This window comes from Polypterus senegalus, chromosome 6 (genome assembly GCF_016835505.1).
Source record: "Polypterus senegalus isolate Bchr_013 chromosome 6, ASM1683550v1, whole genome shotgun sequence".
Lineage (NCBI taxonomy): Eukaryota > Metazoa > Chordata > Cladistia > Polypteriformes > Polypteridae > Polypterus > Polypterus senegalus.
The window spans coordinates 71,139,774-71,157,206 of record NC_053159.1 but is presented as its reverse complement, the minus strand read 5'-3'; the positions used below and the strand labels follow the sequence as shown (position 1 = coordinate 71,157,206).

Here is a 17,433-nt window from a genome sequence, read left to right as displayed (position 1 = left end):
TATATTTATGCCCAAAATTCCTACAGTTCCCTGACCATCAACAAAAGCCAAGTCAATATGAACAGCAAGACTTAATCTACAGCAAGAATGTTTTACTTGTGGCCAATTGTATATAGCATATTCAAGAGTACCATGCTCCAGGATTTAATAGTATTCGTCCCTGGTTAAAAAAAAAAAATAGTAATAATTAGTTACATAGAACTTCAAATAACTGACACCACTATAATGGAGGCCCATTGTCTTAGGCAATTTCATGGGTGAAGCTAGGTAACACAACTACTGCAATTTAAAAAAAAAAAAAAACAACCTGAAAAGTTAAAACTTCATCTGTTGCATAACTGCATAGATTTTCAAAATGGGGAAACTTTACAAAAGACAACAGTAACAGGGTCAATGTAGCAGCCCCCAAATGCAGACAGACTTCCTAATCTTTTACCTTTGTTGTTCTTGTCGGGGATCCTACAGTTTAACCAAATGCTTAAGGAAAAGAGTTTAGTTACCTCTGCGGGCTAATGAAACAAATCTCATCCTGTGACGTCTGTGGAAGTGCTCTTCAGCAGTTTTATGGTATGTACCCTTTACTTCATTGTTAACAACAAAAGTATTATTGAAGTGGTTTTCAACTTTAATATTAACCAGCATTCAAAAGGGTAAGAACACACATTTCAGAAATAAAATATACAAGTACTCAAACAGTCGAAGTTTAAAAAGAATCTAGAAGACACCTTCATAAACGTACAACAGCAGAAAGAAAACAGTGCTTTAGAAATAGTTAAAATCAAATGCCTACAATATTATTAGATTGGTCTGTGACATTGGATTAAGCATTCACACAGAGTCAGCTAGCATAAATGCCGACTTTACTTTGACTATCCCTCCAGCTATAGGAGCAGATGGTTAGCTTGTTTTTGTGAATGAAGTAAACCACAAAAAGGATGTAGTATATAATTATACAGGACATGTATAAATAAAGTGTTAAAAGGTCACAATGACAAAAGGTCATTAAGGCATCATACCATGGGCTTCTAGCATTAAGCTAAATTAACCAGAGCTGGTAAGACCGATCACATGAGTGTCATAACAACTGATTTCTCTTTTCTTTAAAATGCCATTCATATTTCAGAAGGATATCTATGAGAATGTTTCACTTGCTACACCTCTGGCATGTTAAGAAAAAGCCACAGAACACAAACACACACACAAATATAACCACACAACTCTACAGTAGCATCTCAGAAATTTTAATGACATTAAGGATGACATGCAAGAACTTTGTAGAAGAATTACATGAATGCATTAAACAGTAACCCTATTATGAGGTACAACACCTGATTATGACATATTCCCAGATATCCTGCAACTCTAAAGGTCACCAAATTTGTCTTTATTGTCAGTCACCCACTGTTTAAAGTTCTTAGCTTTTGGATTGAGCTTCATAGTTAGAGGAATATCTCGTTTTGGTCTCATCATGTAGTAGCGGAACATATTAGCCAGCTCCTCTGCCATCGGAAAGCCCAGTTTTTCATAATCCTCTACAGACATCTGAGAAAAAGCCAAAAGACATTTTTGTTAAACCATACAATTTAAACAATTGCAAAGGGAAAGCTAGCATGTGTGTTCTTCTTAAGTCAAGCAAATGTAAAACAAAAACACACATATAGGAAGTTTGGGAATCACAGATATACGCTTGTACTATGAAATTAAATATGCTTTGTTATACTTTTTAAACCTTTGAAGGTTAGTTGGATTGTCGATTCTAAATTGGCCTTAGTGTGCGCTTGTAGTGTGGGTGTGTTTGTGTATGTCCTGTGGTAGGTTGGCACCCTGCCTGGGATTGTTTCCTGCCTTGTGCCCTGTGCTGGCTGGGATTGGCTCCAGCAGACCCCCGGATTCAGCGGGTTGGAAAATGGATGTAATATAAAACACTTAAAACCAATTTAGTGTTGAAAGGACACAGAGCCTATTTCGCCATTATGAGATGTAAGTCAGGAACCAGCCCTGGATCGAATGTCAGTCCCTGGCTGCTTGAAAAAAATAATTGGATTCCGTCCTAGCAATGGAACAGTGTACCAACTATTTGTCTTTGCACAGATACATAGAATCGTGTCAATTTGAAAGTTCTGTTTAGATGTGCTTTGTGGACTTGGAAAGATGTATTAACCATGTACCCCATAACATCTTGTGGAAGTTGCATCAATGGCATGAGGTTCCAGAGCTGATACTGTGAGCCATTCAGTCCCTGCATTTGTGCAGCGAGAGTTGTGCTTGTACACTAAGAATTAAGTTTAAAATGTTCAAGGATGGTGGACTCCAAGGTGTGTCTTGTCTACTATTCAAAAGGATAGTAGCTTAAAGATGAGATTTGAAAGATATGCAGTTTAGGAACCTAAGGGTTGCCTCTCTGCTGTTTGCAAATAGTATACTCTTGGCCTCATCGGGTATAAACTGGAAGGGATTAAGTATTAGAATCTCCAAACCAAAGGTTATAGTCATCTCTTCCAAAAACAAATGGCTTGTTTACTGTAGGTAACAGGTAAGCAGTTGCTTGAAGTGGAGGAGTCAAAATTCCTGTAGGTCACAAATGAGGGTTCAGGTCATTGAGAGAGTTTTACAAACTGCTTGACAGCATGGGACCAAGGTGGTGAAGCAGAAACCAAGTCTGTGACGAAGCAGTCAATGTGCACACATATCCTCATCTCTGGTAAGAAGCAAAAGCAGCCAAAATGAGCTTCCTGGACCATGCTGGGTTCAGTCTTTAGGACAACACAAGAAGCTTGGCAATACAGGAGTAGAACTGCTGCCTCAAACTGAAGAGAGCCAGCCTGGCGTGGCTTGAACAGTTCATCTGGATACCACCTGAAAGAAGACTCATGGGCAGACCAGTGATCCCTTAAAGAAATTCTTTACTCCCCAAAAGAGGCTGAAGGAAGTTGCTGGGGAAAGGGAAGCATGGTTAGCACTGCTCAGAAAATGATGAAGATGATGAACCATAGCAGTTTCCAGCAATAAGTATCCTTGCAGAGTGCACATGTTTGTAAGTTCAGTTAGCTGAGAGATGGAAAAGTGGGCCCTATACTGCCGGTTTGTGCCAGTGGTGAGACATACAGCATGGATAATGAAAAGTTGACGTTAAGATGAAATGTCAAGGTAATAACTCATATTGTTCTATGGTGTAGGACTACAACTGTGTTTGTAATTGTTGAATGAATTTATGGATTTAAGGCAAACTTTTAGCCCAAGCTGCTACACTATTTACATATGAAAGCAGATGCTGGCATAATGAAGTGATTGCAGAGTCACAAGGTAATCAATAGCCTCTGGCTGCTGTGAGGCTAGATTAAAGGGGGAACGGGTTTGGACTAGGGGGAGGACTTATGATTTTGTCTTATTCTAGGTGGCATGGTGGAGCAGTGGTAGCGCTGCTGCCTCGCAGTAAGGAGACCCGGGTTCGCTTCCTGGGTCCTCCCTGTGTGGAGTTTGCATGTTCTCCTCGTGTCTGTGTGGTTTTACTCCCACAGTCCAAAGACATGCAGGCTAGGTCTATTGGCGATTCCTAAATTGTCCCTGCTGTGTGCTTGGTGTGTGTGTGTGTGTGTGTGTGTGTGTCCCTTGCATGGGCTGGCACCCTGCCTAGGGTTTGTTTCCTGCCTTGCACCCTGTGTTGGCTGGGATTGACTCCAGCAGACCCCCCGTGACCCTGTGTTAGGATATAACGGGTTGAAAAATGGATGGATGGATGGATGTCTTATTCTACAATAAAGAAAATTTATATGAACTATTGCTGATGGGAAAGGTAGCAGCAGGCTAAAAAGGGCAGCATTTTTCTGGCTGACAATCATTTAAAGAGCTGGACTAAAAGGTGGTGAAGTCTCTGTGGAGTGGCTGTGCTCTTACCAAGCTAAGCAGTGAGGCTGGCAAGACAGAAGGTGTGTGTGAGAACCAGGAGCTGGATGGAAGGAGTAAGCTTATGGCGCAGTGATATTGTGATACAGGCAAAGGGCCCTGGGAGCTGCTAGGAAGCCATTAGCATCAGGGCATCAGATTGAAGGAATGGATCAAGGATGTGATGGGCTGCATCGGAGAAGAAATCTTGATGCAGTCAGCATCGGCAGAGGGGCAAGGTTGCCCTGGGTACACAGGAGACCATGAATGGTGCTTGGCAGATCAAGGATGAGATGGGCTAGGTCTTCAATTTTGTATAAAAAGTATAGGTTTTCCCTCTCCACTTTGGTTAGTTTTAACATAAATATTTATTGAATAATTTGTTGAACACCCTGTGACACTGACTTTGGTTTTATGGAACAAATTTTAATGCATTCCTTATTAATGGAATTACTTACTGACTTTATTTAACATACTGATTGGCACTTTTGATTCACAATAAATTGCCAGTTTTCTGACTGAAAATTCTTTGTTAGTCATGACCGTTAAGAACCAATGGCAAGTGAGGCAGACAATCAATGCCTCATACACAGGAAGGTGACCTTGGCTGCAGGTCTGGGGCATCACAGTAAGGCTGAATAAAGATGAGCAAATCAGGCTGGGAAACACTGAAAATTTTTCAGTGAATAATAAAATAAAAATCAAGGATAATTTATAAATGTTTAGTACAATCATCCACATAAAGTATTTGTCTTAGGAAAAAAATGCAATAGATTAAGTTGTCATAAAAAAGTAAAGAACTGAGAAATCCAGTTTGGCTTAAACATTAAAACATGAACACTGATTCTACCTTAGCATTCTGGATGTTCTTTCCAAGGCACTCACTCAGGATAGCACAGTATTCATCAACAGTCAAGAGATCAGTGCTCAGGGTAATATCCTTCCCAATATACTCATTTGGATGTTTAAGCACACTAACTACAACAGGTCCAAAATCTTCTACTGCCATTCCATCAAGTGGGACATCACCCATGGGGATTGCTTAATAAAAAAAAAATAAAAAACATTTTTTTTAGCAAATTAAACTTTGAAAAGACATGAGCATTGAAACTCAACTTCAGGTCACCACTGGAGCATAATTTTAGTAACAAGGTTTAAATATATATGAAAGTGTTTTGCAAATAAAATGCAGTAGTAAAACCACACTTTAATTCTATAGTAACATGGCAAGTGAAGAAATTAAACCATACTTTAAAGACTGGTAATTGGAAAAAATAAAAAACTTTTAACATCTTTAACATACATCTTGTGAAACGAAAGTGCCCTACAGCGTGGTTGTAAAATCCAAAAGATTTTTTTCACAGAATGCTGCAAGTGCTGAAAAGGCAAATAGTAAAAACTAAAACTAATAGTAAATGCCTCGATACATGATGTATTGTAAATGCTTACAGTGATATTTTACCATTGTAATTAAGATACGGATAACTGCTTAAAGCAATCCTTCAAAATCCTCAAAAACAACTACAGCTGTGCATGGCTTAAAACAAAAATCAAAAAGGAAAACACAATACAAACTAAAATTTGGCATTGGTGTATCTAATAGAGGAGGATAAATCAAAATAAAAATCATTAATTGCATCTCAGTTTGAAAAACTAGGGAAGGGCATGTCAGGGAAAATTGCTATTCAAATTTTCAAGGCTTTATCTGAAGTATACTCGACAAGCTGTCCCTACAGTAGGAGATTTGATTTATTTTTTTATTGACGTGTTACAATACCCATTCACAATGGTAAAGTAATAAAATTTAACAGTAATAATGGTTTCTTTGAACATTCCTGATGAAATGTTAAATACTCAGAGTGCTCAATCTTTTCTCTGTGCATTTCCCAAGCTACTATCACTACGACTAACACACATAGTACCTGTTTAGCATGGAGTATAACATATGTAAATGTGCAAGTTCAAGTCACACATTCTGAACTATTTCTCTCAGTAATCACAATGAAATTCTCACAGTACACAATTTGGATAAGACAAAATCTAATTTAAATCTAGATGTTATTAGTCAATTCACTTTAACTAATAAGAAATTATATTCTTTTATATGTAACTAGACTTCTTCAGTACATGAGATTTCTTGCTGTTTGCTCTCTACCCTGCTTCAGCCTATCTACAGTAAACACATTTCAATGCCTCAAAACACAAACATATTTTCATAAAAACCAAGGGTAAACACTCAGGGACATTTTCCAATACATTTTGTGATTCATAACTTTAATACTGAGACAGATTATGAATTATTTACCAGAAGAGCAAGAAAGTAAATTTGGATGGATACTTCACCTTGCATTAATAGGTTTTCAGTGAAACTGCCTAGTTCTAGTGGAACACATTGTCTACTTTTCAAAACGGAGATACAAGTCTATCCTTGAAATGGATAAAAGTCTTTACTACTATGCAGCTACTGTAAACAATGAGCAAAAAAAAAAACAAAAAACATCTTTTCACATGCATTGTAAAGCAAAGTGACTTAATCTTAAGACACTCACCCACAGTGTATACATTTTTATTTGGGACATTGTGAGGTTTAAAAAATGATAAGAAGTTCTCAAAATAAGCAGGCAAACGCAAACAGGTTGATGGAACACCAATATCTCTCAAATACTCTTCTACCTATATAAAAAAATGAAATAAAGTGTTTTACTTCACACAGAAAAATAAAAAACAAAGAATATTAAACTTGTTAGTGAAATCTTCTTGCTTTTTTGTATTAGATAATGTCAAACATATTCATTGTTATTGAAAGTGATTTTATCTTTGAAAAACACATTTAATAAACATCCATCCATCCATTTTCCAACCCGCTGAATCCGAACACAGGGTCATGGGGGGTCTGCTGGAGCCAATCCCAGCCAACACAGGGCACAAGGCAGGAAACAACCCCAGGCAGGGTGCCAACCCACCGCAGGACACACACAAACACACCCACACACCAAGCACACAGAGATGACATAGAAAAGAAAAAACAACTTCATGTAAAAGGCATCCTGCTGCTTGAGGCAGTGTGCAGGATGACAACAATAAATAATAAATATGTATCAATAATTCAAAACAGAGTTAAGAGCTCACTTTAAAGTGGGGGAAGAAATTATGTGAAAAATTGCTTTGCAAATGAAAAATTATACCAACAAATAAAAATACTGGAAACACTGAGCAGTGTACTTGTGAAAATGTTAAAAAAAAAAAAAATCAGTTGGGATAACAAACAAGCAACAGTAATGGTGGTGTGAGATCTTTAGCCAGATATGAGAAACTCCCATTACTGCATTTCAAATCACTGCTCGACTTGCTCAGTCTTCTTCACCTCTTGGAATGTGTTGGTTTCAAATCAGAGTTGAAGACCTGATAAGACAGATTACATCAGTGGTCTCAAACTGCAGTCCTGTTGGGTCTCAGTGGCTGCAGGTTTTCATTCTAACCTTTTTTCTTACTTGGTAACCAGTTTTTGCTACTAATTAACTCCTATTCATTTAATTTTTCTGTCCTTAAATGGTACCCAAACAGAAATTAAAAATGAAGTGAGTGAGCCAGAAAGAAAGAAGACCCACTAACTCAGGACCTCAGACTCCAGCCAGTTGCTTAATTATGAGGGGATTCTTGCTGTTAATTAAACCTGTTCTTTAATTCTATGGCTTGTTGTACAATAGCATACATTACTGAAATTACTGATTTTCTCTTTTCTAAGAGCACTGTTAAAATGTTTTGTAGACCTGAGCAGATCAGCATTCCTGAGACCATCATCTTTCTTTATTTTCAGATATTTTATGAAAGACAGTTTACTGGTCATGTTTTGGCTCATTTTATATCTCATTATTGTTTGGCTGTTAATTAAGGAAAAGGGGATGAGAGGTTTAAGACTTCAAGAGCAAATCAATTAAAATTAACTCAAAAGGAGTTAATTAGCAACAGGAACAAGTCATTAATTAATTAAGAAGGAGTTAGAATCAAAACCTGCAGCCACTGTGGTGCTCCAGAACAGGAGTTTGAGACCACTAGATTATACCATGAAGATTTTGATTATATTTGGGAATATGTAAAACGTTTAATTCATGGTAACTAGAAGGAATGTTAGATGTCAAAACAACCATAGGTGATAGAAATTTTATTTTGCTAAACAGAGCAGTAACTGCCTTTTGGGGCAATTGGCTGCAGAGGTATGGGAATTATTCAACAACATCTAGAGTTTCTTCAAAGATGGCGACTACCAGGGCTCAGTTACATGACCAAGGATGTCTTAGAAGAGAAACATGGCTTTTATGGTGTTAAGGGACAGTTCTGAAGAATCTTAGTGGCCTATCTAAAGAGGTTAAAGACTAAAGAGATTGTCTGGAATTCTTCTACCGACTGATCAAGAAATGGCATAATCATATGCATTTTTGTCTTGGCTTTTAAAAAAAAAAATTGTTGAGGATCTTTCCACCAAAATGGTAATCAGTCTTAGGGAGTCAGGTTGGAGTTCAGAAGGAGAACAACGTCAAAGTAAATGGTGAAAGGGGTTGTCATAGTTAATAAGATACTGGATCTTCAACCAAGTTGTCAGTTAAATCACCACTTGTGGAAATTGTAAAGTATCTGGATTTTGAATGGTGCCTTAAATACTGGTGTCTGCTAAATGGACAATAATCCTGAAGAAAATGAAAAGTGGGTGGTTCCAGGTTGCTGCGTTTGTATTTGCAGATTAAGAGTTGTGGTTATACACTTGATCTTGAATCTGTTCAATGTGTGTGTGGAGTGCCTTGACGTCTCTCCTGTTCTTGATTTTAAAAGTACCACAAATCACAGCACAGTCATGGTATATGCAGTATCCAGTTTGGGAACCTAAGGGTTAAATCTCTGGTATTTGGAAATGACACCTTCACATGAAAGGTCACGGGCCTACCTAAAGAGTGCGCTTTGCTCCCTGAAGGAAGCAATGCCAACAGCTGCCTCCACTGGAGGAGTTGAAGCACCTCAGGGTTGTAATAATGAGCGAAGATACAGATGATCAAAAGTTTAAAGAACAAATCGGTGCACCACTGTCATTTTTATGGAATCATATTGGACTGTGGTAGTGAAGTGGAACACTTATTTAATAGACACATACATTCCCATTCACAGTAATGGTCATGAACAAAAAAAAATAATAAAATGTGGACAAAATTAATGAGCCGCAGGAGAACCCTACTTCTATGGATCAAAGGGAGCCTGTTTACATAGTTTGGGCATGTGTCTCCCAAGGCACAATAGAAGATAACACAGGGCAGGCATATGGCACAATGAAAGGATTATATCATTTGGCTACCCTAAAATAACATTGGAATAACCCAAGACCGCTGAAAATATGGCAGAGAATAGGGTGGCTTAGTCAATATGACTTGATGTGTTGCCAGCAAGACATGAATCAGCAGGAAAGAGACCCAAAAGTGAAGTGAATGAAATGCATCCATTTGTTAAATATAAAGGAAATTAAAAAACTGTAAGAAAGCATACCATTTCAACAATTAACACACACACACAAAACATACAACAGAATCCTACACCAGGGGTCCTCAATCACAGTCCTGGAGGGCCACAGTGGCTACAGGTTTTTGCTCCAACCCATTTGCTTAATAAGAAGCACTTATTGCTCAAGTAACACTTCTGCTTCACTTTGGTTGTCTCACTTGTTAAGATTTTGAACCCTTATTGCTTATTTTAGTCTTAAGCAGCTGTATTCTTGGTTTTTAAATTGCTCCTAATTAGCAATAACATGGAAAAGACAAAAGAAACCAGCATTTCTCCATTTAGCTTGTTACCATTTACACCAGTGTGTATTTATCATGCACTATTGGGTTTAATTAAATACTTGGAAGGAAAGCGCAGAGAAAAAAGTGAAGGGCTGAGAATTACTCATCCATTTTAGCCTTCAAATCAAATAGATGATATCCTTAGAAAGGAGAAGAAACTCGGATATGCGAATTACCTGAAATAGCAGAGTTATAGCACTATCAAGCCATGAAATTAAATTATTGGCAAGAACTGCTTTCTAATTAAGCAACTGGGTTAGAACAAAAACCTGCAGCCACTGCGGCCCTCCAGGACTGTGATTGAGGACCCCTGTCCTACACCTATATATCACCTAACTTTTGCCTGCATTTTCAAGGGTTCCCAGCAATATCAAAATAAATAAATACATTTCTTACCTCCCCTTTTCCATCAAAGTGTGGCACTTGCAGCTTTCCACCAGTCTCTCTGTTCACATTTTGTAGACTACTATAAATAAAATGCTTGATGCCCAACGCCTTGGCCACATTGGCAGCTGTCTGACCCTACAAGACAAAGCAAGAAAAACTGGTAAAGAAAACAATAAAGCAAGTTTAAGAAAATTAAGATGCATCAAAAGTGGTTTCAATTCCTTGTTGAACTGCCAAAAAAATACATTCTCAAATTACACATCACAATTTTTGACTTACAGTATATTTTAAGAAATATCGTATACCATTTTAAAAATTTGCATGCTTCTGGCATGTGATTCCACCACAACTGAAAATCTTATGTTAATCTGAAAGCCTGTTAGTCAGAATCACCTCTCTGCTATTAATACTGAAGGAGTTATGTGTTCCAGCAAAACGGGTCTCATTCAAAAAGTGATTGTATGCTCATATATGCATTTAAATCTTACTCTGCTGGTGGAAATGAGTGAAAAATTGATTTAGCAATAGGAAGAGGACTGTACTATATGACCAAATCCAATGTAAGATCCTGGATTAGTATATACCATAGCACTGCAATTCATGCCAAAGGATGAGTCTGCCACTGCATTCAGTGGGGCTAAATGATAAGACTGGCATTTTCAATGCATATATTATATGTGTATATATATTATATATAATGCATCCAGAAAGTATTCATGACACATCACTTTTTCCACATTTTATGTTACAGCCTTATTCCAAAATGGATTAAATTCATTTTTTTTTTTAGAATTCTACACACAACACCCCATAATGACAACGTGAAAAATGTTTACTTGAGGTTTTTGCAAATTTATTAAAAATAAAAAACTGAGAAATCACATGTACATAAGTATTCATAGCCTTTGCTCAATACTTTGTTGATGCACCTTTGGCAGCAATTACAGCCTCAAGTCTTTTTGAATATGATGCCACGAGCTTGGCACACCTATCCTTGACGAGTTTCACCCATTCCTCTTTGCAGCACTCCTCAAGCTCCATCAGGTTGGATAGGAAGCGTCGGTGCACAGCCATTTTAAGATCTCTCCAGAGATGTTCAATCGGATTTAAGTCTGGGCTCTGGCTGGGCCACTCAGGGACATTCAGAGTTGTCCCGAAGCCACTCCTTTGATATCGTGGCTGTGTGCTTAGGGTCGTTGTCCTGCTGAAAGATGAACCATCGCCCCAGTCTGAGGTCAAAAGCGCTCTGGAGCAGGTTTTTATCCAGGATGTCTCTGTACATTGCTGCAGTCATCTTTCTCTTTATCCTGACTAGTCTCCCAGTTCCTGCTGCTGAAAAACATCCCCACAGCATGATGCTGCCACCACCATGCTTCACTGTAGGGATGGTATTGGTCTGGTGATGAGCAGTGCCTGGTTTCCTCCAAACGTGACGCCTGGCATTCACACCAAAGAGTTCAATCTTTGTCTCATCAGACCAGAGAATTTTGTTTCTCATGGTCTGAGAGTCCTTCAGGTGCCTTTTGGGAAACTCCAGTCGGGCTGCCATGTGCCTGTGCCTTTTACTAAGGAGTGGCTTCCGTCTGGCCACTCTACCATACAGGCCTGATTGGTGGATTGCTGCAGAGATGGTTGTCCTTCTGGAAGGTTCTCCTCTCTCCACAGAGGACCTCTGGAGCTCTGATAGAGTGACCATCAGGTTCTTGGTCACCTCCCTGACTAAGGCCCTTCTCCCCTGATTGCTCAGTTTAGATGGCCGGCCAGCTCTAGGAAGAGTCCTGGTAGTTTCGAAATTCTTCCACTTATTGGATGATGGAGGCCACTGTGCTCATTGGGACCTTTCAAAGCAGCAGAAATTTTTCTGTAACCTTCCCCAGATTTGTGCTTCGAGACAATCCTGTCTTGGAGGTCTACAAACAATTCCTATGACTTTCATGCTTGGTTTGTGATCTGACATGAACTGTCAACTGTGGGACCTTATATGGACAGGTGTGTGCCTTTCCAAATCATGTCCAATCAAATGAATTTACCACAGGTGGACTCCAATTAAGCTGCACAAACATCTCAAGGATGATCAGGGGAAACAGGATGCACCTGAGCTCAATTTTGAGCTTCATGGCAAAGGCTGTGAATACTTATGTACATGTGATTTCTCAGTTTTTTTATTTTTAATAAATTTGCAAAAATCTCAAGTAAACTTTTTTCATGTTGTCAGTATGGGGTGTTGTGTGTAGAATTCTGAGGAAAAAATGAATTTAATCCATTTTGGAATAAGGCTGTAACATAACAAAATGTGGAAAAAGTGATGCACTGTGAATACTTCTTGGATGCACTGTATATTTTATAATTATATATATATATATATATATATATAGATAGAGATATATATATATATATATATATATATATATATATATATATATATATATATATATATATATATATATATAGATATATATATATATATATATATATATATATATAGATAGATATATATATATATATATATATATATATATATATATATATATATGGGTGGACCAGATCTAATTATGCAATTTTCATTACTCTAGAACTTAAGTTTATTACATAGAAAATCACCCAAAAAAAATCCTGGACCATCGAGAAGTATGCAAATTGACGACATGAAGAATCGTCTTTGTGCCGAACTGGAATCGTCCCCACATAAATCAAAGTCATCCAGATGATCTGGATCTGCATAAATAGATCTGGACCACCCGGGTATACTGTATATTTATTATAGCCACACTGGAGTTTATAGTAAATAGATTCTCGGAGTTTCAATAAAAGAAAACATGTCTTTCACGTTTTCAACAACAGTTTGGACAAGATATTTATTTATTTATTTTTTAATTAACAGAAAACACATAACTTTAGAACCCGATTTTGTGTGGCAAGTACATATAAGCAATGTTTATGCATAAGTCAATTCAGTATGAAAAATAAACTTATCCTTTAAAACTGGGATTAGCTCTTTTATCATGGTTTTGTTTGATGGTGCTCTCTGTCCTCCATTCAAGTTCCAATTTTATATCTTCTTTGTGTAATTTAAAGTGTTTTTCATATGTATATATTTATTTATGTTTTGTTTATATCATCTCATTCTTGTGTAGTTTACTTTCTATTTGTGGTCACATGTTCTGCCATGTCTATTGCGATTTGTGGGTGGTTCCCCCAAAAGGTGGGACCACACCCATCCCTACAAAGACTGTGATGACCCACCATTCAAATGCAGCTCATTTGTATTCTATTGGTTTGTATGAGCTCTTTTTGTGCTTTCTGGAATTTAAGCAATTATTTGATTCTCTGGATTTCTGATCACTGCTCTGCTTTTGACCTGTCTTTTCAGATTTTATAATGGGATTCAGGCTACTAATTGATTACATTTTGCTTATATATATATTTTTTATGTTACAGAGCATTTTCTTTAAAAGTTTTTTTTTATTTATTCATTTAGAGGCTTTGTCTGCCCTTCTTGTACAGTCCAAAGTTTATGGCAATCATTTTGCTGTTGGGTGCACTTGCTAGTAATTTGAGAATTTATTGTGAGCAGCATCTCATTTCAAGGGCCTGCTCTCTGCTGTAGGCAGCTGGTTGCTTTGGGATCTGCCTGAAGTGTGCCTCTGTTGGAGGCTCTGGTAAGGATCTTGACTTACTCCTCAACTAGTTTACAGGCTCCTGTGAAGAATGAGGAGGAGATCTTCCTGATCCAAGCCAAAGGCAAAGTTAAGAAAAGATAGAAAAAATAGACAATAAGTAGAAAGCAGCTTTAACAGAGAGTAATGCAATTTGGGAAAACATGACTAAATTATGGGCGGCACGGTGGCAAAGTGGTAGCGCTGCTGCCTCACAGTTAGGAGCCCTGGGTTCGCTTCCTGGGACCTCCCTGCGTGGAGTTTGCAAGTTCTCCCAGTGTCTGCATGGGTTTCGTCCGGGTGCTCCGGTTTCCTCCCACAGTCCAAAGACATTCAGGTTAGGTGCATTGTAGATACTAAATTATCCCTAGTGTGTGCCCTGCGGTGGACTGGCACCCTGCCCGGGGTTTGTTTCCTGCCTTGCACCCTGTATTGGCTGGGATTGGCTCCAGCAGACCCCCGTGACCCTATAACTAGGATATAGTGGGTTGGATAATGGATGGATGACTAAATGATCCGTCATTTTGGTTGGGCCAACAATCCTTAACAGATATGGAATAAGTTTGTGAAAGTTCAGCATCCAAGTGCACAGATCTGAAATGAAAGCTCGTACATAATGAATGCCTTCTTTGTGGTTACAACAATGTGTTCATTTGTATTGTGAAGTACATTGTGAGATATGGATTTGCCTTTTTAGAATCACGACAGTTCTGAAGCACCAGTAAGATACACAACCCAAAGTTGTACTGAGATCCAATTAAGTAGCACATTAACAAAAACAAAACAACATAGTTCAATGAACTTATGAATACTTGAGCTTCATTCCGGCCCCTTCTCTTTTGCACATGTACATCAGGATGCAAGTTGGGCTTTGTGTTTATTATTTTTAGACGCTATTTCACCTTGGCTCCTCCCATTATTATCTCTTACTCAAGAACACTAATTGCACTGTATGCACATGACAGAATGAAAGAAGGAGATGCATGGTCATCACTGCATATTGTCTCTTGCTTGTGTTTAATGGTATAATTTTCTTTCACCACTTTTCTTGTATTTCACTTACTACTTGTTCGCCCACTGGCAAATGCTGTTTAGGTCATGTATTAACATTACGAAATTAAAATTTGCTTTATCTGCTTACCACTACTCTCCCATTGTCTCAACCAAAACTGCACTTTTGGCATGATATGCTTTACTTGACAAGCTTAATGAATCAATGCTCTGCTCTGCTGGTTTGCCTTTCTTACCAATGTCAAAAATTTCTGACAGGCAAACATCCATCAAGATACAGTCAGGCTGGGGATTGCTAACAGTTGCCTTTGGAAAATGAACAATGCCACATCTAAACACTATGAAACTTTTAATTCCAGTACTTGTATGTTGTTGCTCTAAAAATCAAACATAACCACGGAATGTACTGTTACCAAGTGGTGTGCTCTGCACCAGATGTGATGTGAATACCCCCATGTTATACAAGTAGTCACTGTTCCACAGGACACCTTAGACACCACGCACTTGACGTCACTTATGTTTAACAATCACTTTTATGTATGTTTTAACTGCCCCTTCCCATAAAGTTTTTTTTCCAATATTTTCATTTTATTTAAAAACTATTTAATTCTACAAGGAAGACAGCAAGAAAAAAAAAAAAGACTTTCTCGTATCCTCAGATATGGGGATGGATATTTGAGGAGTAAACCACAAAATAATGATTTTTATATTATGTACATTAAAGAAACATCAACAACAAATCAAATTAGTAATATATTGAACAATTATTTTAAAAGTAAAGTTGAATAAACTGGACTCTGCAGCTGCATGAATAAAAGGTAAAGTACCACTTCTGGTTAATGAAAATAGCCCAAAAGTTGGTAGAAATCTATGCTTTGTACCAAATACTTGTATGCAAAATTTGGTTGACCTAAGTGAAAGTGTACTCGTTATCATGCTTACATACACATACAGACAGCCACACAGACATAATTCCAAAAATTGTATTTTGGACTTGGGGAGGTCTAAAACATTGAGATTCATCAAAATCTCAAAATGGAATTTCTGGAGGATTACAATGCTTTCCCTATACTTTGTATATAAGATATAAAGGATCCCCATCAGCCCATCTATTTTAAATTCTCTATACACTTAACCAGTCAATTTGATTTCACATACTGTCTGTCTGACCATTTTACTATCAAAAATAAATAAGTAAATTGTGCTCAAGCTCATTTTGTTTGGATGGCAGGTCTACTGGAGGGTGCACATTCAACCGAAAAAAGTGGCTATTACTGCTGCTGCAGTGCTTCTGCATAATCGAAAATTCCTCAGAAGGCACAGTTGGTAAATCTGAGTAAAACAGTTTAGGAGTAGGTAGTGGGGGTGCCATCAGCTGTTAATTGTGCAAGCACTTCCTTTTTCATTTAACTTTAAGTCCCCGTAGCCCCATATTTTCACACAAATTTTTACTAGTATCACATTAACTGCAAAAGCATTCAGTTAAGGCTGAATTAAACCTCAGAACCTACATTACAAACTGAAAATGTTCATGATGACCAATGCTGCAACATAGTCACTTAGGCACTTGGACTTCAGGGTTTCCTGTGTTTCTGTCCCTACATTTCCTGGACTAAACATTTAGTTAAAGGAAATAACAAACAGAGTTATTGTTAGGAGTGGCATGGTGGTGCAGAGAGTAATACTGCTGCCTCACTGCCCAGGGTTTAAATCCAGACCCCAATGTACTGCTGTTTGTGGATTTGCACACGTTCTCCGTGTTAATGTTTTTTCTGGGTACTCCCTTTTTCCATTTGGTGTCCCAAAAGAAAGGCATGCTAAGTTAACTGGCAACTCTATATTTCAAGTATGTTTGTATATTGCAATATAAAGCTATATGTAAAACATAGAAATTCTATAACTGTTACCAATATCTTAAAGATGAACTATTCTTAATACTGGTGACTTCAAATAAGGAAGTAGATTTCCATCATCATATTCCATTCATGAACACTACAGGTTGGACCTACTCTATTCAAATGTTAATTGCTTTAAATATAAAAGTTGGGGATTATTATTTGCATTTATTATATGATATAGTATTTAAATTTACATTTTTATGAGCTTCTATAAAATTTTAATTTCCCCCGAGGGACAAATAAAATATCATCTCCCGGTCTTTCTGTCTATACACTGTATCAGTATTCCCTGCCATGGACACAAACCCTGTAGAGAGCCAGCTACTCATTTATTTCTGACGCTGGTAGCATGAGCTCTCACCAATCTCAACTTTGCATAAAATTGAACAGGTTTACAGATGTGAGGATAATTTGACATATGCCTATACAACAAAGCTTCACAACTCAAACCTACGTGTTCTGATTTTCATCCCAATAAGACCATTAATCAGGAGCCAATTACCACTTTTAAGAGGATTCCAAGGTTAACTCAGTGTGGTGCTATTCTTTATTAATTCAGAGACTCTATTCTGTATGGGCACATTAACCAATTTGGGTTACTTCAAGATTAAACAGAAGCAAAAATAAAAATGTGTCATTAACAGGAGCTGTTAATTTAATACTACGCACTCATAATCAAAAAGTTGTTACAAATAATAATAAATAAAAAAATGTCCTTAAAAGAGAATACTAAATTCAAATGTAAACTATATTCAAACTAGAAAAAAGGAAATA

The 17,433-nt window shown here is 37.5% G+C and overlaps 1 protein-coding gene across 1 annotated transcript in view; it reads right to left on the bottom strand.

Moving 5' to 3' along the window:
- Positions 1–1,220: 1,220 nt before the first annotated feature.
- Positions 1,221–17,433, bottom strand: part of LOC120531158 (nmrA-like family domain-containing protein 1) — a 30,418-nt gene continuing 14,205 nt past the window's right edge. Inside the window, exons 3-6 of the mRNA XM_039756320.1 lie at positions 10,104–10,229; positions 6,432–6,555; positions 4,733–4,923; positions 1,221–1,542 (exon numbers count right to left, since the gene is read on the bottom strand). Coding sequence (XP_039612254.1) covers positions 1,363–1,542; positions 4,733–4,923; positions 6,432–6,555; positions 10,104–10,229 — 621 coding nt within the window. The 3' untranslated portion in view covers positions 1,221–1,362. The remainder of the gene's footprint in view (positions 1,543–4,732; positions 4,924–6,431; positions 6,556–10,103; positions 10,230–17,433) is intronic.